General features: G+C 40.9%; 1 protein-coding gene across 2 annotated transcripts in view; it reads left to right on the top strand.

Annotated features, from left to right (window-relative positions):
* The window catches only part of LOC139700906 (carbohydrate sulfotransferase 11-like), a 61,602-nt gene extending 48,674 nt beyond the window's left edge, over positions 1-12,928 (top strand). Inside the window, exons 3-6 of one of the 2 annotated variants that reach the window (XM_071599359.1) lie at positions 399-666; positions 1,211-1,300; positions 6,009-6,277; positions 10,861-12,928. In XM_071599359.1, coding sequence (XP_071455460.1) covers positions 399-666; positions 1,211-1,300; positions 6,009-6,277; positions 10,861-11,313 — 1,080 coding nt within the window. In that variant the 3' untranslated portion in view covers positions 11,314-12,928. The remainder of the gene's footprint in view (positions 1-398; positions 667-1,210; positions 1,301-6,008; positions 6,278-10,860) is intronic. The other variant, XM_071599360.1, reaches the window with a different exon arrangement.
* The last annotated feature ends 10,421 nt before the right edge of the window (positions 12,929-23,349 follow it).

Genomic DNA, 23,349 nt, shown 5'->3' with positions numbered 1-23,349 from the left:
TCCGAGACATTCTGCGCATAGTAAGGCGCCACTCCGTCTCGGCGAACTTCGCTTGAAGGATTTACCTAGCTAATCTCAGTTCACTCCCTTGTTTTTCATCTTCAAAATGCCACAATTGTGGCATGAATTAATTTGCGATTGTCGAAACAATAGAATTAGCCTTAATATTTGTTTGGCGACGCCATGCTTGCCTAAGTGCACCATTGTTTCAATCGCGGAGTGTATTGTTTATGTGTCAGTAGCGAATGTCACGGAGGTGAGGGGTCGAGAGAAGTGTTTTCGAGAGGGCATCGAACCCTGAGATCTCCGTGGATGAGGCAATAATTGCGTGGAGGTCCTCGTCATGTATTCGCGCTTGTTTTTCTCTGTCTCATTCCCCTCCCGCGAACCGGAAGCAGGTATCGGACGAAGGGTCTGACCACTCCCTCTCGTTGTTCGGCGGCGGCCCTGCGAGCAGGGGCGGCGGGGAGGTGGAGGAGGAGATGGCGAGGCGGAGGGCGCTGGTGTGGGAGGTGTGCCGCACCAGCGGGTTGGTGTCTGACGACGGCGTCAGCAAGGTGGAGCCCAACGCGTGGGAGTTCTTCGTCGACGAGCACCACCACCTGGTCTGGTGCAACATCTTCAAGGCGGCCAGCTCCTCTTGGATGTACAACTTCAACCTTCTGGGTGAGCACTCCCCATCACGCCTCGTCACCTTCCCCTGCCCCCATACCATAAATGTGCCTTTGTGATTTTTCTTCCGAGTTGATGGTAAAGAATACGACGGAATTCCCTTGTCATGTGTATGCTAACCCGTAGACGTTTCAGTTGAGTACGTGTTGTTATTTTTTTTAAGTTGCTGTTGTAGTTGAACTAGCCAAGAATATTTTGAATTCTTTTTCGTTTGATTATGTCATATCAATACATAGAGTGACATATTTTAGTGTCCGCGTTTGTTTTTTTAATAGCTCTGTAGTAGTTGTTGGTTGATAAAATATTTTATTGTCATTTGCCGTTCATAATTGTTTTATTTCTCGTACATTAAGTTATATCTGATTGTCCGTATAACCTGGCTTGGATGATGATTGTTGATTACCAGATATGTAGTGATAATATATTTTGGCATGTTAATGTGTCAAGCATCCCAATTTGTTGTTGATTTTTCTGAATATTTTATTTCTTTTATAATTGTGCTGGTGCATGTAATAGGTGATGTCAATGTTACTTTAAGGGCATTCGTTGGCGACTCCTCCGCCGTCTTCAAGGAGGAGAGGAGGAAAGCCGAGGAGCGAATTGTGGACAAATTTCCTCAAAATGTTTGGTGAGTTTCAACGACTTCTCATGTCATCAAAGCTCTTCTTTAAACTGACTTCTCTTTTAACCGCCAATCACTTTCAGGCTAGATACGTTTGCATATTAACGTCTTATGAACAAGGCTCTTATGTATAGTTGGGGATTTGGGAGTTCTGTTCATCTCTTATTGCTTTCGCGTAAAACGGTAGTAAAAGTACTACTGCGTATAATTACGACGGCTGCCGTTCTTTAGAGTGACGGTGTTTCTGTTTATTGTTGAAGTAGTTTGTTGGGTCGCGCGTTTCACTATTGACTTATGGTTGTTGCCTGTTTGTTGGAGGATTTTTTTTCTTCTTCTCTTCTTATCATTGTTTTGATCTATGTGCTAACAAATTTGTTTGATTTTTCTTTTTTTTGTCATTTAATAATTGTTTGTGTGTCTATTTTTGTAGTGACTTATTTACGATAACTTCCACTTACATTGTGCTTGTATGATGTTACAATGTGATAACGTAGTATTTGTGGTTTTTGTCTAAAGTGCTTTCCGTTCCATTACCTTTCTGCCTGCCCATTGCATCTTAATCGAGAACTGAATCGCAATATGGCTGATGTGAAGTGGCATGGGTTATTGATTATGTTTTTGCGGAAGTGTGAATAATTGATGTGCCGGTGATCGAACGGATTAAACGCCGTGTAATTTTAAATTAGCCAATATTCATGTTCTCCTACCTGTCGAATTAGCTGTGTTTTCTTTTAAGCAATAAAAATCGTGCCAATAAATTGATATTGCATAGGATAAGTTACACAGGCATCTTTTGTATCGAAAGAAAATGATAGTGTTCAAAGAAAATCGATTCTCATTCGATAATTTGTTGTTATTGTTTTCGTCATTCGATAATTTGTTATTTGTTGAAATCGTCTACCGAAACTGTCGGTATGATTAACCAGGCTTACGGGGAGTCAGCCATGTCCAGAAACATGATCTTTCGGTGGCACAAGATGTTCGTGGAGGGCAGAGAAGAGGTCGACGACGAACCACGGCCTGGACGCCCATCAACGACACTCACCGACGAAAATGTGCGAAAAGTTCGCGATGTACTGAACTCTGATCGTCGTCTAATTGTTCGGATGATAGCAGAGCAGTGTAATGTGCCAAAAACAATAGTGCACGAGATTATTAGGGAGCAATTACAGATGCGAAAAATGTGTGCAAAGTTGGTGCCGAAAGTGCTCAGTGATGATCAAAGACTCAATCGTTTGGAAATCGCGACACAACTTGCGGATCACTGCAAAAATGATCCAAATATTTTAGAGAACGTTGTTTCGGGTGACGAGACGTGGATCTTTGAGTACGACCCGGAGTCGAAGAGACAAAGTGCGGAGTGGCACACCCCATCATCACCCCGTCAAAAGAAAGCTCGCATGAGCAAATCTCGGATCAAGGCGATGCTCATTGTCTTTTTTGACAAAAGGGGAGTCGTCCACTACGAATTTGAACCTGAACGACAAACTGTAAATGCTGCATTTTACGTCCAAGTGCTCGAAAGGCTTCGAAAACGAGTCGCCCGCGTCCGGCCATGATCAAAAACATCTGGCGGCTGCATCACGACAATGCGCCGTCTCACACCGCGCTTGTCGTGTCGCACTTCTTGGCCAAGCACGGCGTGGCAACGCTGCCGCACCCGCCCTACAGCCCGGACTTGGCACCACCGGACTTCTTTCTGTTCCCGAAGATAAAGAGGAGTTTGAAAGGAACGCGATACGGGACTTTGGACGCCGTCAAAGAGGCCGTGACGACGTGTCTTCGAGAGGTTCCCGATGATGCCTTCGCGGGAGCGTTCCAGGAATGGGAACGCCGCTGGAACAAGTGTATCGACTCACAAGGGTCCTATTTTGAGGAAAATTAGCTTAAGATATGTAAAAGTGTAATAATTTTTTTTTTCCTGAGCTCAGTACACTTATTTTCCGGACGAACCCTGTATATATATATGTAAGCAAATGTTTTGCATCACATAATATTTTTTATCAGCAAGAGGAATATGAGAGCATTCATCATCCAAAAATACAAAAATAAAAATAATACACCCACGGTAAACCATAGGTAGCATATGCTTATGCAGAATCTTGATGGCTCAGGTAGGCTATAAATACGGCTAGGGGTATGCCTAATTCACGTAGGCCGCGAATGTTGGGCAGATGGCAGTCATTTTGAAAATTCAATGGCAGCACATTTCATTGTTTGAAATCAAACCACTGATATTTAATTTAGTAAAATAATATTACGAACCCTGTGATCCTCCATCTTTCTTTCTACCCATCTTTCATTTATTTAAACTCTTTATAATCACTGAAAAATTGAATAAAAGTCGTTAATTAAAATTCTAAATTCCAATAATTACTGTTGAGGAATAATGCGATTACAATCGGGTAGGTTGTCTTGGGGGACTGACTGAGTATACCCTGACGATCTGCCAAATAGGTTTTTGTAGAAACTAATTGGCTTTTTTTCATACTAAGTCCTCGATTGAAGTGTAAAACACCCGCTACACACTTTTTCGTAGTGTCAACAAACTGGAGACATCTTCCAGACGCGCTCGAACAGAACGGGATACAATGGATTTTGAGGACAACCAGAGATGTCTCGAGATCTGAAAATAAAAGTACTAAATGAAACCAAATGCTCTCTATTCCTAAACTTGGTTATTTCGCACAGTTAAACGGTAGTCGGTATGCTAATGCCATTGGCATGCGTACCGCGGCAGTTCGTATAGAATAATTCGGACGACGGTCAAATACAAAAGTAATTCCTTACCTCTTAAAAAGAAAGCTCACTCGACTTGTCATTCAAAATGGTGGTTCTCCGGTTGTCGCAAAAGGGATTCGGATCCGAGGACCTATATGCAATAATTTCTCCGTCCTACCTGTCTCCGTTTTCAGCCATTCTCCTTTCTTTCTGAATTGAGATTTTTCGCTACCCAAGAGTGCATCCGTATACCGTGTCACCTTTCCCGGATCTCTCTCCCCCTCCCCTCCCCTCCCGTTTTATCCCGCAAATTTGGGAGAGGTTTTAATCCTGGAGAAATTTTGACGTCGTGATTCCCTTCGAGCGCCCTCCCCATCCAGAGAAAAGGATGCCGGGTCATGAAATTCCATGACGTACCTCGCCTCTTATGTTAGTGAGAGGGAGCAGGGAATAGGGAATAGCTCCGGCGCAGTTATGGCGAGGAGAACATTGAAGCCCTCCCTCCGCTGTCTTTCCTTCGAAACGGGCGTTGTTAATATGTGATGAACCACCTTCTCTTCCTGCGCGCCTTTTGTTTCGAACGCTGTTGAACCAAGTCGGGCCTACGCTCTCCTCTTTTCTCTCCGAGGCTTTGTCCTCTCCCCTTCCCTCTCCTTCGCGTAAGGCGGAGTTTCTCGGCAGTCGGTCTGATAATAGAAGTGGCAGTCGTTAAGGGAGGCGTAGGTACGCTGGCTGGGGCCATCGAGAAAATTGGATAATTAGGGCGGGAGAGGAGAGAAGTGTGGCGAGAGTGCTCGAGTTAAATGGTATAAAATGCTCTATCCGCGAAAACAGTGCTAAAAGAAACAAGGCCTTCTTCCACCAGAATACGTAAGCGCTATTCTTTTCATGAGTTTGATAGCTAAATGAGAATTTTATGCGTGAGTATGTATGCAAATATACACACACACACACACACACATATATATATATATATATATATATATATATATATATATATATATATATATATATATATATATAGGGCTCGTGGTACTCCAGGGGGTAGAACGTTGCACTACTGACCGGAGGGTCCTGGGCTCGATTCCCAGAAAAGTCTCTGAGCACCTGCAGCTCTACCAAAGCTATGTGAATTTTCGGGTACCAGACCTTCCTGGGAAACCATAACCGGCACAGGGAAAGGAACTGACCTTACTTCATACCATGATGCGTGAATTTCACACGCCGTCGGGCGTAGTACTTGGTGTACTCTACCATCACCTACCAAGCCGACCTTCGGGTTGATTACTGTGTAATGGTTTCCATGTATATATATATATTATATATACATATATATATATATATATATATATATATATATATATATATATATATATATATATATGGGATTGTTTTGAGAAAACCCTTTGGTAAAAGGAATTGTGTCCTCGGCGTGAAGGGAGCTATATATTTTACCCAGGTTAACCATCCCCGTCAGCTCGGGTGCGAGCTAAATACAAGGGTTCAAAGAGCATTACTTAGCATGCGCGCTTAATGATCCACTTGATTTATATTGGACTGTTATGCCTGAATTAATCCGCTTCTAACGCTGCCCGCTACAAAATGCATGGACTTTATTGTACATATAGGGTTGAACTTAAAAGCCTTATCTTCTGAAGGGATGATCGCTTCACTTACTCTTGGCTCAGGGTTGTCAACAACCATTTCACATTCTGTTTGGTCGTCTGATGTCACTGCAAACGACCGAGACTTTGACTCAATCATTGTTTAGGAATGTGCTCTGCACTCATCGAAGCGAAGTTCATTTTTACTGCCTAATTAAAAGCTTCATTACTTAATTGCCACGTAATCCGAAATTTCCGAAGATCTACTGGCGTTGCCAGTTAATTATGTCGAGTGGCATTTGACAGTGAGCGGGCGCATTACGGCGTCACGTCGCAAGCACAAGTCCACACTTTAGTAATACGTGATTCGCCTTCCCTCCTCTCCCCAGGTGGCTACAAGGAGCAATACCTTCGGCGGTCGAGGAAGTCCCCGCTAGCCCTGGCGAGGGAGCGCTTCCCCCGGCCCTCGGTGGACCAGCTGAAGGCGGCCCTGCCTCACTCCCTCTCCTTCCTCATCGTACGCGACCCCTTCGAGAGACTCCTCTCCGCCTATCGCAACAAGATCGAGGGCTTCCGGCACAAGTTCTACCGCAAGATGGCGCGAGAGATGATCTCCAAGTTTAGATTCAAAACTTCTCCCGCTCCGGGAACACACAGGGTGAGCTTTTCGCTGTCATGGGCGGAAAATCTGCCGTCATTTATTTCAGGATTCTCTCGGTTCAGTGATGAAAAATTCTATAAAACTGAGTTATGTTGATCAGGATCATGTGCCTTAGATACATATTCAGAGAATACTACGTATTTGCCTGAAATGAGGTTTGGTATCTTTATGTCGCACGATCACTGTTCCTAATGATTCGGTAAATTTTTTTGTCATTTGTTGTTTACTAACTAAAAAAGATATTATTTTACCTTGTCTGATCGATTGCCAAGAATTATTTTAAACGGATGAATAGAAATCGATGAAGTTTAATTAATTATTTTATTATTATTATACGATGGCGATACGAAAAGTATGGTCTCCTATTTTTTTCAAGAAAAATGAAATTCATTCTCAACTTTGTGTACATCGTTGGAAATGTTGAGCATTAGCTATTTCCATACACAGTCGCCTTGACGATCAATCACTTTTTGTATCCTTGTGAGCAACTTTTTAATACTGGCGTCGTACCTTTCGCCCGCCGCGTCGCGAAGCCAACTGACGACTGCTTCACCAATATAAATTCATCGCCATTTAGTGGAAGTGTACGGTGAGAAGTGTATGGACATCAAAAACGTGCGGAGGTTGTGCAGGGAGTTTTTTGATGGCCGGAAAAACGTCCACGATGAGCAGCGGTCGAGGCGGCCGAGTTTGCCGGAATCAACGGTGGCTCCAATTGACGAGATGGTGCGCAATAACCGGAGAATTACCCTTCATGAGATAAAGGAAGGCCTTAATGAAGAGAGTGGCTACTTCTCCGTGCAGAACACTGTATCGTAGGTCCTCGGTTACAACAAGGTGTCTCACCAAAGGAGTGTTTGCACCACGACAATGCACGTTCACACGTGTCATATTAAACGACCACCTTACTCAATGAATACGGCTGGGATATCATCGACCACCCTCCTTAGAGCCCGGACGCTGCCCCCAGTTACTACCACTTTTTTCCCGCTCTCAAAATACACATTTGAGGACAGAAATTCAAGTCAGATGAGGAAGTGCCAGAAGCAGTCGTAAGTTGGAAAGGTACGACGCCGGTATTAAAAAGCTGCTTACAAGGATGCAAAAGGTGATTGATCGTCAAGGGGACTATGTAGAAAATTAGCTACATGCTCAACATTTCCAACAATGTACACAAAGTTGAGAATGAATTTGATTTTTCTTGAAAAAAATAGGAGACTATGCTTTTCGTATCGCCCTCGTATAAATATCGTAGCAATTAGACAATTTTCCTGGTGGCAAACCGTCAAGTCTGTCCAACGGTCACTCTTACAATGCATATACTACATACATACACAAGAAGAGCAGATAAGAGACAAAATGCTCTTATATGCGATGACACTTTCAGATTAACAACCGCAACTCTACCATCACACAAGGGCAAGGTTCACACCATACCTACAACGCTCCGTCCATCGCCTCTCTCCATCCATAATCACGCACTCTTCTATTTCATATACCATTTCAAAATCACGCACCGGTAACACATCCTCAATCACTTTAGCAATACATCTTCTCACACCATCCACATCACATACAAATAATATGTTAATAAGCACTACAGTATAATATCACCGATCAATGAAAGTTTATCACCAAGTGGCTGCTTTAAACTTCTTAAAAGTCTTCAAATTGGATGGAAAGGGCTCAAACAAACCCCCAAAAGTTTGGTTTTTCTATGTATTTCCATTAATCTTCGCACGCTTCGTCATTTTTAACAATTCTATGCATCGCGCCTAACCCACTCCTTTTTCTTCTATTTTTTTAAACTCTCCCATTTCGTTATATCCAACATTTCCGTGACACTCTCTGTTCTCTTTTAACTTTCGAGTACATATCTTGCTGACTTTCATTTAACGTTTATAGAGGGGGTCGGGAAGGCTAACGTACTGGCTTCCCACCCGGGCTCAAATCCCGGCGGCGGCAGTTATTTTTCAGTGGTATTGCGATCCCTCCTCGAGGTCCTTTGTGAAGTGCGCCATTTGTTAAGAGTAGGCTTATGTGCATCCGTAATCGCTCAAATAATCTTTGCTGTCGGTCGCCTCCCCTAAAAAACTCGTTTATGTCTCAGTCACGATATAGTGACATTATGATATGAATTAATAGTTAATTGTTGTGATTTTGTATTTTCTGGCCATTTTTATGTTATTTAAATGATGTATGGATAAAAAACTGCATGACAAAGTGCTTGAGGACTATTAATTTGCAACTTGAAACATTTCAAATTCCAAAGAAACTGCGGGAGATGCCGCAACAGTAACTTTTAACGGAGTCATCCGCTAATGTGCATTTTAATGCAACAATTTCAGAGCGTAAAAATCATTCGCCTTGACTTGAAGCATTCGACCGGATATTGAGGGATCTGGGTTCGAGTCCCAGTCAAGGCGAATGATTTTTACGCTCTGAAATTGTTGCATTGAAACATTTCGTTTATTTTATCTAATCCTAGATGTGAAATATTGCACAATTCATTTCTGATGGCTATGTTTTTATATATGTTGCCTATCAATAAGCATTAGTTTATTTTTCTCTGAAAACAATACATTCTTGTCTTGCTTTATGATGTTATTATCAAGAAAGTAAACGAAAACTGTTATTCCGTTAAGTGCTATTTGCAAATACCCTCTTACCATACGCGACCGTTTAGTATAAAAACACGAGGGTAGTTAGAAATGTGCTCGGAATCACCTCCAGATGTCAGCGCTAGCGCAACGAGTTTACCGTGCAGCAGTAGGTAATCCATAATGAGTGTATACACGAGTTTTAAGTTTGATAGGGACAGCTTAGATGATGAGCAGCGTAGTGGTAGGCCAAATTGTGGCAATCCCCCGGAAATTATTGCAAAATTACACGAATGAACCATGGAGGAAGACATAGGAACATCGCTGGAACAAGTGTATTAGTGTATAGGGAGACTACATTGAAAAATGTAAGTTTCACTGAGGTTAGTCGTTTATTTCTATTCCATTCCGAAAACTCTTTTATTTGCCTTCGCATACTACATATTATATGTGTAGGGGTTTCATTCATAAATTGTTTATTAAATTATTGCGTAAAGTAGAAGAAAATTATGAGAACTGCCAATTTGGCACACTTATTGTGCACTTTTATAATTCAGTCATTTTTTTGTGCTGGAAAGTTACCAACTCTTCCAAATGTGCATTGCATCAAATGTATCATAAAGGGATGAGATACATACCACTACTTGAATTCGTGTTAGTTGTTGTCCTAGTATTCAGGGCGCTCCACTTTATCGAATAGAATAACTTTCAGTCGACTCAGTTGTAAATCTTTAAAATGCATTCAGGCAAATAATTTATTACACATATGCTCTTGAATGGCACGTGTATAAATGGGAATATTGTTTGTGTAGAAGGATAAATATACTTAACCGAAGTCATGTGCTCTTATTCTCAGGATCAATATTCCTGTATTAGACAGGAGATACAGAAAAGGTTCAAGGAGCAACAATGAATTAAAATATCCACGTCGCACTCTCATTTATTTTTGCGTAAAAACATTGGCTAGGTGAACCCAAAAGTATTCTTTCTCAAAACTTAATGTTTATTGGGTAACACATAGGTAATTTATGAGAAAATATTATTCATTGAAAGAAGTCACCTGCGAGTTCCCCCGAAAGAAAGACTATCCGGTGTCCTCAACTATAAACTTGGGGGAGCAGTATTTTTTTACAGCGAATCTGAGTGTTGATGCCCTTTGGACTGTAATTTCTGCACACTTGCTTTGAGGTATTTGATATCGAAAAGTGTTAGCATTTTCTATAGTATGATTATTTCGGATGGTGGAATAAGCCAACTGGGGGTGTAATCGTTGGAATATTCGATCGGGCACAATGTTCCCGCCTTCCTTTTCCACTCGTCATCCACGCCAGTTATGTGAAGGATAGATTTAAAACCCTTTATTCTGCACGATTTAGGAGAGTCAAAATCATTCGCCTTGAACGGGATTCGAACTCTGATCCCTCGATGTCAAAGGTGAATGATTTTTTTTTTCACTTTATAATTGTGCTTTGAAATGCATACTTGCGGATGACTCCGTGAAAAGTAAATGTTGCGGCATCTCCCGCTGTTTTTTGGAACCCTTTATTCTGATTTCAATTTCAATAAATAATTGTTGAGTAATTTAAAAAATCGCACTTAGAATTAAAGGATATGTCAAATGAAACGTGCGCGATTCTATTTTTATCCTAGCGCATGCGCATACAAATCGAAGGCGATAAAGTTTGAATATTAGAGGAACGTGTATCCTCAAATCTTTGAGAGGATGAGAACACGGTATGAGAAATTTATGAGCTTAGAATGGTTTGTTTGGGAAACATTTCACGATTTTGGAAAGTTTTATTAAGCTATCGAAATGGGAGTCTCGTATTAATAAGATTCTCTCTCGCACAAAGTGTTAAAGTGACTCCAGTCACCTTACTCCATGGATTTTAATTTCCATTCATATAATTGTCCCGACATTTTTTTTGTCTAAAATGAATTCATTTTAATCTGAAATGTGTTCTGTACTCTGTATTTCAGTCTCTCAACAATGAAAAGAGCCCGACCTTCTCCGAGTTCGTTTCATGGGTCATTGAATCGGCCAACAACGCCAAGGGGGTCAAAGATGGAGGCTACAGCGGAATCCCTGGCTTCGATGAGCACTGGGCGCCGTACTACCGATTTTGCACTCCTTGCGCGGTCAACTTTAGCGTCGTGGCCAAGATGGAGACACTAGCGAGGGACGAGGCGTACATCATTCAGAAGTCCGGAATAGGCGCCGCTTTGGGTCGGAAGTTCGGAGGTGGTGACCTGTCCAGTCGGCCCAGGGAAGCGGTCAACGCTGCCATCGGCGCCCGGACCGAAGACGTATTGCCCCGATATTTTCAGACCCTGAACAAGGAACAGATAGACGCCCTGTACGACATCTACAAGATTGACTTTCTAATGTTTGGATACGACGTTTCCAAATACTACAACATGCTACCATCCTGATGGTTCTTTTCATTACTCAAGTGGCACTAAGAGTCGATGTCCACGAGTGGCGTAAGCTAATTGTTTTTTTTCGAAAACCAAAAAAAAAGAGACATGACTATTGTTACACGTTAATGAATGGTCCTCTTGTGTGCTGGGGTGTTATCGTCAAAGTAATCACCGTTTTCCGTTTTATTGTTGTTGATAAAGAGACTGGTGCCTCTGTGCACCAGGCTTACTACGTGGTCTCATACATTTCAATGTCCACGCAGACAGACTCTTTGGAGCTCAGTTGTGCATTCAGGTGCGTAAGTAAATTTTGTTTAGGGATTTTTCACAACTTATACGCAGGAAACTTTGTCAGGAGTTAGGGCAAAGTATCAGAATATATTGAAAACATAATATCATAATCGTTCAGTTAGATTTAATTTAGAATGAGTTTCTTCTTCTTAAATTAGCCTTACACCCACTCGCTTAAATAATGAGAGCATAAAGAGTCTTGCTTATTCATCCAATATAATGCATGTGAAAGGAATGTGGAGTTTTTTTCACCTGCAACATTTTTATGCTTTATGGCTAAAAAAATAACCCCTCTAAAGAATGTAGTTCTATAAATAATGAGTGCTTTGTATCAAAGTATGACATAGGATTGTCTCAGTACAACAGAATGTGTACAGAATAGGCATGCAATTTACACTAAATAAATGAATAGTGTAATGGTACCTAAATCCAATGAGCCTGCTATGTATGTGTTTACATTTTGCGGGCGACTCAGTATTATACACACACACACACACACACACACACATATATATATATATATATATATACATATTAATATATATATATATATACATATTAATATATATATATATATATATATATATACATATTAATTTAGACCATCTTCTCTTTTTGATCTTATAACCTTGAATAGCCACTCTGAAATGAACAGAAAATAGCAGCGTATAAATCAGGCTACAGGAAGCCATATTCCATAAATTAATTTTCAGCATATCGACATAGAAACATGATTAATTTCCCACCCGCAGTCTGAAGTTAACATTAATCAAATACCAATTAATAGTTCACGCTCATACTTTGTGAATTTAATACGTGAGTAATTGAGTATTTTCACCGAAATTCGATACTTGCAAAGCAAAGTTCTGAGGCATTCGCCTTCTAGAAAGCCTTAGATCGGGATGAAAGTTATATTCAACCTTTTTCCTTAATGTAGACTTTTTGGAATACAATTCCTCCTTGAACGCGAGACGCACTTTTCCGTGACCCAGTGACCATTGGGCGCACGGTTCGTTCTCCTGCTTCGTGCCTTCTATTTGGTGCAATGGTGCTGTGAGTTTTCACGGCTATCCGCGCATGCTAAACGGCATTATGGGAAGAGTAATGTGAGCATAGGTCACTTTTGAAATTTGCCTGTGATTGGTTCAATAATAATCACCATTTTTCCTAGCACTAAGGAATATTTGAAATCCCAAAATTTTCGCTGAAAAAGCCGAACCCATTGGGACAAAAAGCTCAGTTTGTTCGCAATCACACCAATAACTGCATGAATTGTTATTAATATTTGAATCGTGATTCATTGTTTGATTTTTACAATAAAGTGAATTACATACGATGGGTAATGGTTTTTATTAAGTTTGAGTGGATGGTACCATAGTAATTTAAGTTTAAGGCACTGAAGAAATCAAAATTAAATTTCCCGTTTCCTGGAAGAAGTTAGTAATTCCAAATTCTCGCCAGTGCATATTTACGCTCGCCTATTAGTTTCCACGACGGTGCTGAAATTAAGGAAGACGGTTTATTCGTTTTTTGTTTAATTGAGAACATATGTGCGTGGCTTTTCCGACGAATGTTTAGAATTCGTCCGTGAAAGTCGCCGTTTGCGTTATTAGTGGCACGTAACATACGTATGAAGTGGCGAGCGAATGGCTACCGCCAAATTTATTTTGTGACAAGCTTTGCCCCCGAATTCAAATAATTAAATGACTACCTGGACGCTCACGCACATGAGATGTGACAGACAAGCGAAACTCGTCGGGTTTTCTCACGTCGCAGCACTAAGCGCTGCCCCATCCTGTTATTTACTTATATATATATATATATACACATATATATACATATATATATATACACAAATATATATATATACATATATATATATATACATATATATACATATATATATATACATATATATATATATATATATATATATATATATATATATATATATATATATATATATATATATATATATATATATATATACACACACACATGAATAGTAGTGGAGTTCAGGCCCCAGCCAAATTAATTTAAATGAGCTTATCTGAAAGCGAATTTGTACGGTTTTTTTTACCTATGTCTTAATCCGTGCATGTGGAGGGACGCGAAAGGTGAGCCACGCACGTTAAAGCGCGAATTGTTTTCATTTACGGGCTGTGTGCAAATAGCAGACTGTCAATATTCGAGGGCACACGGTTATTGCCACAGCGACTCTTTGCTGTTTTATTTCTTTTCTTCCTCTCGTGCATATATATTTCTCCTTTTTTATTTCCCTCTGGCCTTGTATGTCATTCCCAGTTTTACGTCCATTTTGTCGCTAAAAGCATTTGGGGAAAATTATAATCACCCGAGCATATTTTTTCAAAAAAAGGTATACTCTGTGCTATGCGTACTGAAGATTCAATTCGTTTTATCTCCCATTGTCTGAACCCTGATGTTTTTATATGAGTTTGATTGGCCTGATCCCTTATCACACTATGGTTGAGAGTAAGGGTGATAGATATACAAGTATTTGATCGAGTCTACGAGGCGGGACCCAAAAGTAACGGGAATCGGGATGCGGTGGGGAGCGAGAGTGGGGGAAGCCTTTGTTCGGCCAATCGCACGCCAGGCTCACGCCACCTGCGTCAGTATGCGCAGCGCCGTCGCTGTGACTGGATAGGTCCGTCTGTGAGAACTGTTTCAGTGAAATACCTATATTAATTTCGGCGAAAAACGTGATGGCGAATTATCAAGAGCAACGCGCTGCAGTGAAGTTATGTTTCCTGTTGAGGAAATCGGCCGCGGAAACTATTGTAATTCCCAACACTGCTTATGGGGAAGCTGCCCTGAGTTCAACCAGAGTCTATGAGTGGTTTACACGTTTTAAAAATGGTGAAATGTCAATCGAAGGCCAACCCCGTTCAGGCCGCCCTTCAACATCAAAAACTGACGAAAACGTCGACAAAGTCAATGCCCTCATTCGTGAAGACCGTCGCAGAACCATTGATCAACTCTGTGAGTTGTCTGGAGTGTCATGGAGTTCAATTCAGAAGATTCTATCTGAATATTTGCATATGAAAAGGAATGCAGCCAAAATTGTCCCTCACCATCTCACTAACGAGCAAAGGGAGCGTCGAGTTCGGGGATGTTTTGAGCTTCAAAATCAGCTCGAAGAGGGCCCTAAGTTTTTTTCCAAGGTGATTCCTGGTTATGAATTGTGGTGCTATGGATACGATTCTGAAACGAAGCAGCAATCAAGCCAATTGAAGACAGCTGGCTCTCCTCGTCCAAAAAAAGCTCGCCAAGTGAAATCAAAAATCAAGAACATGCTCATTTGTTTCTTCGATTGCAGAGGTATTGTGCACTCGGAGTTCCTTCCCCCGGGTCAAACTGTGAACCACAAGTTTTACCTGGAGGTTTTGAAGAGATTGAGGGAGACTATACGGAATAAAAGAGCAGATCTCTGGCACACAGGCGACTGGTTCTTCCATCATGACAACACGCCGGCTGATACAGCCCTCTCCGTGATGCAGTTTTTAACACAAAACGGCATGACATCGATTGTCCACCCCCCCCCCATCCCCCCCTACTCACCGGATTTAGCTCCCAGTGACTTTTTTTTGTTCCCCAGATTCAAAAGGGACATGAAAGGAAAGCGTTTTGACACTATGGAGGAGGTAAAAAAAATCGCTAGAAGGCCTAAAGGACATCCAGATAAATTAATTTCAGAAATGTTTCGAACAATGGAAGCATCGTTTGAAGAAAATATTGCGGTCAATGGGGAATGTCTTGAAGGTGAACAAAATTTAATGTAAATACATCGAGAACTAAAGAGCAATATTCCTGTTATTTTTGGGTCTACCCTCGTACACTTTCTTTTTCGTTATTCTTGATGCAGTAGGCGTTCGGAAGATAACTACTTCTTCTCCAAAAAGTTATCACTGCGAACTTTTTAATATAATTTAAATTATAGCTGCCAAATATCAAAAGGTACCTATATTAGGGTGTCTAAGTGAGATAAATCTTTATGTTAATACGAGAGGAGCTACAGGGAAAAAGGAGGACAAGGCTAACGGATGAAAAAGATCAATTCCTCGGACTTCAGGCCTAAAAATGATCTAACTCTATAAAGCGTTTTATTCTCATAAAGTTTTATATTCCATATGGCTGTACAACCGGGAAATATTACCAATATTTCCGATAAAGTATTAAATCAGTGCGGTAGACCTCACTCTTCTAAGAGTGCTTATTTCGTCTTTAACTGGAAACGTGAGGTGAAAAGTACTCGTACTGCGTCAAAAGTATTATCGATTTCAAATTTACTGCCATGTGAAATTCTAATGCTATTTGGTTGCGGCAGGAAGTTAAACAATTTTTGACTTCATGTCGCACGGCCGCTCTGACCATAAGCTGGAATTGATCTTTCCTCCGATTTATGAGTTTTGGCTGCACACAACATGTACGCAGGAAAACGGACCCCTAAACCTGCGATTTCATAATGCGGTAATGTGCCAGGTTGTTTACCGCCACGACGAATTTCAATCTCCGGTGACTGCTGATACCACAACGCAGGCTGACGCATTCCCCGTCTCAATTTTGGTTCCAGCTCCCACTATCTGTCTTTAAGGGTCGCACATTCGTTAATTCAGTTTATTCGAGGCTATCCTCTTGGAGCCGTTGCACCATGACCATTTAAGCCACCTTTTATTCCAGTATCAGAAGCCGATTACAAGCAACCTTGATCTACTCATGCGTAAAGATGAAAGAATTCCTATTAGTGCGAGGGCGATTCGAAAAGTAAGGTCCCCCATTTTTTAATGAAAAATCAAATTTATTCTCAACTTTGCGTACATCGTTGGAAAGGCTGAGCATTTAGCTATTTTTCTACATATTCTCCTTGACGATCAATCACTTTTTGCATCCTTGTAACCAGCTTTTTAATACCGGCGTCGTACCTTTCTCCCACCGCGTCACGAAGCCAACTGACGACTGCTTCCGCACGTTTTTGATGTCCATACACTTCTCACCGTACACTTCCACTAAATGGCGATGAATTTATATCGGAGAAGCAGTCGTCAGTTGGCTTCGTGACGCAGTTGGAGAAAGGCACGACGCTGGTATTAAAAAGCTGCTTATAAGGATGCAAACGCAATTGATCGTCGATCGACTATGTAGAAAAATAGCTAAATGCTCAACCTTTCCAACGATGTACGCAAAGTTGAGAATATATTTGATTTTTCATGAAAAAAATAGGAACCCTTACTTTTCGAATTGCCCTCGTATATGATTTCCTACTTTTACATGCGACGAACTTCTTGCATCATACCAGACCCTTTCCTGTTGTTTCTTAATAGGATGAAACAGAAATACTGTTAGATATCAAGATTAGGATAATTTATACACGCAAAATAATAGTCTTCCAGTCATCTTTTTTTGTTTAATTCAATCTTGAGGTTAATAAAACATATTTATTTCAATTCGTTTCAATTGAAATGATTTTGAGGAGCAAATATCTCGAAATACAGGTATGACTGCTTGCTCTTGGTGGACGTTAGACGTGATTTTAATTTATTTTGCTTAAATAATCGGTCCTGTACTTTAGAAAAGACTAAACACAGAAACGAAGGAAAGAACTGGAAATATTTAGGAAAATCTTGTCTTGAAAACAAAGGTTTAATGATGCGTTCTTTCCTATTTTACCTTGATTGCGGCTCAACATAAGAGTTCGACTTATGTCAATGAATACATTAATTAGGGGCAGGAATAGGATTGGAATGTTGGACCGGATTAAGGGAGGAAGGAAATATTCGAAATTGGAGAGGGACTCATTGTAATGTTTGGATGTCGGTTTGTGCTTTGTCGAAGGGGACTAGGGAATCGTCACTGTACCGTTTGGTAGCTAGTGTTCATCCAATGATAGTTATCCTCAGCGATCGATGTTACCAAACTTAATTAGAGGCGGAATGGTACATAGTAAAATGCGCTAATTAATGTCACTGTTCGAGAAAGGAAAATGGAAGAAATCTCTTTTTAGATGTTAACTTGAATAAGATCCGTGTCGTCCGGGTAATTTCCACCTGGACCCATGTTACAAGGACAAATAGTTTTGTCAGTCTGACAAGAGATGCTCTTTAAACATTTGAAACCGCTGGCTTACCGTCATGGAAAATGTCATGTGCACCATGTTTGAGTGGAAGTGCTGCACGTCGTCGACGCTGCGCCGTGCGGGTGTTCGATATAGTGTAAGTGCTTTCAGCATTCCCAAGCGTGAGGTATAATTTCCCAGGTTCTCCTCTAGTGAAGGGAAAGACATGGAAATATTGTGCATCGTGCAGGAGTGCCCACCCTCGGGCGTGCATGTTCCTGAATCGTTAAGAGCGCTCGCCGCTGGATTAAAATCTCTCTCCTCATCACGTGCCTAAAGCCGACTTTAGTAATTCGAACAATGGTCCGTACGAGAGTTCGTTCTACATTGAATACCGACATACCGTCAGCAATTTAAGGGGAAAGTATGCCACGCCAGGGTTCCTTACTTGGATGCAAACAAACCACGTGGTTTTTTTAAAAGTAAAATCAATTCCATGCTCAATAAAACGTACAATTCCTCCTCTTGCTGCCATCATCATATTCCTCATTCATTGCAAGGTAAAATTCTTCTCAAGGTCATTCTCAATCCATTAGAAATGTCAAACTAAGTACGTGCGATGTTCAATAAGTCATTGGGAAAATTAAAAAAAAAAAAAGAATTTTTCGGCTCAATTTTTTTTAATTTTCTACATATTGTCTTTTTAGCTTGATACATTTTTTCCCTAAGTGTCTCCCAACTTTTTTAAGCCGCCCAAAAAGTAGGATATCGGTATGTCCTCAAAATAGACTTCTGCATTTACGATGACGACCCTGTTCGTTGTGAACCTTTTTCCGCCGAGTCATTATTTATCAAGTTTTGGAATAAAAAAGGTCCCTGTGAGCCAAATCTGGTGAATGCAGTCGATGTTGTCATAATGCGCACTTTAATTACATAAATTTCGCCATCGAAATTGTGCATGCAGGTATTTTTTTATTTAAAAAATGAGGGTTTTTTTCTATTTCTTCGCTCAACTTGGGCAATAGCGCTGCATAACATGTAATCGATGCAGATGATTCCAGGGGCAACACAAAAAAAAAATAGCCATCACTTTGTCGGCCGATTCAACTCTCCTCGCCTTCCTTGAAGTCGGATCCCCTTTAAAAATCCACTGTTAGAACTGTTCCTTTGTCTCTTGAGTGCAGTAATGTATCCATGTTTCGTCCACAGTTATGAATCGACGCAGAAACTCATCAGGATAGCGTCGGAGAAGCGCCAAAACCAGTCTCCGAATCGACCCCACGAATGTGTTTATTATCCCCTTGAGAGCAAGCGTGGAACCCATCTTGCCGATATTTTTTTCACACGCAATTATTCGTGCAAAATCAAAAAAAAATCCACTTAATAATATGATATGATATAGTGGAGTAGACCAAAGGTCTCAACGAAATAGTTTCTACACCTACACAATGCCCCGCAAGCCGTCGCAAGGGCGTGTGGCGGGAGGTGTTAGGCCACCACCCGTAAATAGGATCAATACCACATGCAAAATCAACAGCATGGAAAACTACACCCACAGCGGCGAACACACTCATGCAAAAATCCCTTCATCCAACACTCATACAAACACATATACCATAAACCTACTACAAACTACTGCACCCCAGGGTGCACCACGAAAGCCATCCAACAACGCGCAAGCCAGAACACAACAAACAAGAGGGCGAAACTCCACCACCACATTTTAGACATTTCGTCTCAACTATTCCGCTATTATCTTTTTATTCGTTGATCATTCAAAGCCATATCGTGGATATTGTCGATCATATCGGAGGAAGTCCCTTCCACTTGACGTCCAGAACGATGTCTATCATTTGTGCATACACGACCGCGTTTAAACTCGTTTAACTGATTGCAAACAATCGCTAACACAGGATCAGATGTGCCATGAACTTCATCCGATTCTGTTTTCATCTTTCTGTACTAAAATTCATTTAAATACGAGATAATGTGTTTATCTCACTAAACTAATTTTTTTTTCATTTTTCTGATTTTATTTTTCTTCCATCGATTATCAAAATGGAACCACGTGATGGGTATAGCTGACAATTCAACAGCAGTCTAGGGAGAGGTGAGTCGCTCGCTAAAAGCAAACAACTTTCAGATACCACGAGTGACATCTCTTGGAATTTCTGAGGAATTATTGGACAAACCACAAATCTCTTCAAGCTACACAAAGCACTTGCGAGAGGGTAAACTTTTAAAAGGTTTACTGTACCCAAGTTAGCTTCCCAAGTCTTCTCATCTCTTCGTTCTTTCCTTTCTTTGCCACCAGATTTAAATTTTGGAAAGGTAATTGAATGATAATTACGTACTCCAACAGTTGATCTAAATTGGAGCGAGACGACTTCAACTTCGTTGCTAAGACTTTCATCCCACTCAAAACTGGATTTAAAAAAGATGGGGCTCTCCGTGAAGAGGTCGAAGTTTAGGGAAGGGTAAGTTTGAAGACCCCATTTTCCTGCTCCTTGGACTTTTGTCTTAGCAGCCATCTCAGGTTTGTCAGGGTGCTTCCCTTCAATTCAGAGCTCAAGTTTTCAACTTCTTGCCTGAGAGTTTTCGCCTTCGTTCTCGTCTCTTCTCGGGCGTGCTTGGGAAGGGCTTTGGAGTGACATGCGTTCGTTGGATGACGACGGTTTTGTCGAGCAAATAGGGATGTTCCGGCCGCCAGGCGGCTCTCACACAGCGGCACTAGTAATATTAGCGCAAGACTCGTATGCTAGCGACGCGACAAGGCGATTCCTATCACTGCCTCACTTTCACCGTTCCAGTGGTCTGGAGAGGGATGGATCCGCCCACCCACCCGAGCTGACCCTAGGAGTAGCAGGAAACAAACGCACATCCCACCGCGACGGACTGAATTGCTTAGATCATTTGTCATAAGCGGAGGAAAAATGACTTTCGCCGAAGTTTACGGTGCAATGGAAGTAAAAGTGCTAAATTTATGAAGAAATTTTTTCGAGGCAAGATAGAGGACATTCTTAACCCTTGCAGACATTTAAGTGAAGAATTTTTTAATAAGACGTGACGATGCAGCAAAGGTTAATTTTTTCAACTCTTACAGTCTTTAGTATGGCTTTTATGTTTCAAGGACAGTGTTAAAGTGATATGATGAGCACTGTTGAAAGGAAATATCCGCTACTGTGAGGTGACATCGTAGAGTTGGTTTTGGCATTTTGCATTTCATGAACAACATGTCATTAGGAACATGTCGCGGGTAAAACTATGAGGGTGATTCGAAAAGTAAGGTCTCCTATTTTTTCCATGAAAAATCAAATTTATTCTCAACTTTGCGTACATCTTAAGAAAGGCTAAACATTTAGCAATAATTCTACATAGTCGTCTTGACGATCAATCACTTTTTGCATCCTTGTAAGCAGCTTTTTAATATCGGCGTCGTACCTTTCTCCCACCGTGTCACGAAGCTCATACAGCTGCCATACTCACTTTTATGACGGGATTGAAAGTTAGTTAATGGTATATTCCGTTTAAATTACATCTTCGTGCATATTGCGGGTGAGTGTGAGAAATTCTCTTTAAATGTCATTTCCTCCTAAATAATAAAATATTCCTTACGGAGAAATTTTCATTTTTCACCGCCCTCTTCTACTTCAAATTGCCGTTAGCACATTTCCATTCTCCTTACACGTAGTTCACTCGAGTCCAAGTTTCCTTTATCCACGTCGCATGTTTTTTTATGAGTCTAAACTAAATAACTTTGTCTTTTTACCTCAAAGGTCCTTTTTTTTTCTTTACACCTCCTTCTTGAAACTCTTTCGATTTCATGAATAATTTTCCTGCTTTAAGTCTTATAACCGGTGCAATTGCAGTTTTTTTTAGTTACTCGTAAAACATTTTACCCTCTTGTTTTTCGCGTCTTATTTTTCCAGTGTCTGAAATTCCTCCGAATCACGTACTGCGCTACTAGAGTTGAAAAACTATGCCAGAGCACGTAGAGCACTCTATGTTCTCCTTGCGCTGCGCGTCCTTCGTCCATTTTTTCCACCAGTTAAGTTTATTATTTAAATCCCTTTGGAGTCTTCTCTTGTAACCCCTTTGCACGTTCCTCCACTTTACTCAATCCTCCATTCTCCTAATCATATCTCCTCTAACACATGTTTTGTGTTTTTTTTCGCACAACTTTTCCATTGGGTTTCACTGGGTTTTCGTATGTTATCCCCTTTTATTAATTTTTAAAAATGTATTATTTTATTGATTTTACACATCGCCTTAAAAATTCCGATCCGGCTTTTATCCTCTCTCATTATACTATGAAATGTTTCTCCAAGCCAATTTATTTCCTTACAATCCCTTTAAAGATCTTACATTCTTTCTTTTCTTATTCTTTTGGCAAGGTTAAGATGATTTGCGTAACCAATGATCAGGCCACAATCCTGGAAGTGATTATAGGGAATCCACTCTTCGTGATGTAAAATATCGAATTGCATTTCGGTATAACCAGCAGAATTGGATCGATTACCGAAGACACAGTGACACATGAAAATTAACAACTCTAATCTGGGAGCGAACCTCTCTCACACTCTTTAGTTAGTGGGAATGTTAGCAAATGTATATTCATGAAAAAATGGTTCATTTGAAAGGGAAATAACATCATTACATATCATGTCGACCGAATATATAGGTCAAATAACAGGGAGATGGTCAATTGAATGATTGTCATTGTTGCCCCAAACTTGAATGAATCGTACGAGGGTCATCCGGAAAGTAGTACCCGTTCGTGAAATAAAGACACAAAAGTAAATATTAACAAACATAAAAAATTTTATTTGAAAGAGGATACTTTAAACTACTTCTCAACATAATCTCCAAGCAAATTAAGGCATTTGTCATAACGTGTGACAAGTTTCTGTATTCCTGCTGCATAGTCCTTCGCCGCCAGCTCATTGAGATACGCGAGGGACCCATCTTGCACAAATTTTTGCATAATGCAGATGGTGTTTAACAATTTCATGAACAATTGTTCGAGAAACATTGGGAAAATGCTCACAGATGTCATCAATTGTGACGCGCCGATCGTTCCTCACGAATTCGTCAACTGAGCTCACCAGTTGGTCTGTAATGACAGACGGTCTCTCCGAACGCTCATCGTCGTGTGTGTTCCCCCTCCCCATGTTGAAGTTGCGACACCACCGCCGAACAGACGACTCGTCCATTACATTGTCTCCATACACCTCCTTTACTTGGCGATGAATATCACATGGGCGAGCGTTTCTTGCATTGAGGAATTTAATCACTGCCCTCACTTCACAACTGGCGGCGTTCTCAATTTTTTTAAACATTGTAAACAATCACAGAAACAACACAGGCAATGCTAGCGTCACGCAACTTGGCTCAGAGAAGGCAGACAAGCCACTGAAGCTATCTGACCTCGTCCAGCGGCTACTCGCGTCGTCAGCACTTCATGCGGCACGAACGGGTACTACTTTCCGGATGACCCTCGTAGATTAAGATAATACGAGGGCGATTCGAAAAGTAACGTCTCCTATCTATTTCATTATTAAATAAAATTTATTCTCAACATGACAATGGACGTCCACATGTGTAACATCAAACGACCACCCTCCTTAGAGCCCGGACGTTGCCCCTAGCGACTACCACTCGTTTCCCGCTCTCAAAAAACGCCT

This window comes from Hetaerina americana, unplaced genomic scaffold (assembly GCF_022747635.1).
Source record: "Hetaerina americana unplaced genomic scaffold, ioHetAmer1.1.p SCAF_11, whole genome shotgun sequence".
NCBI lineage: Eukaryota > Metazoa > Arthropoda > Insecta > Odonata > Calopterygidae > Hetaerina > Hetaerina americana.
This window is presented reverse-complemented; position numbering and strand designations above follow the sequence as displayed.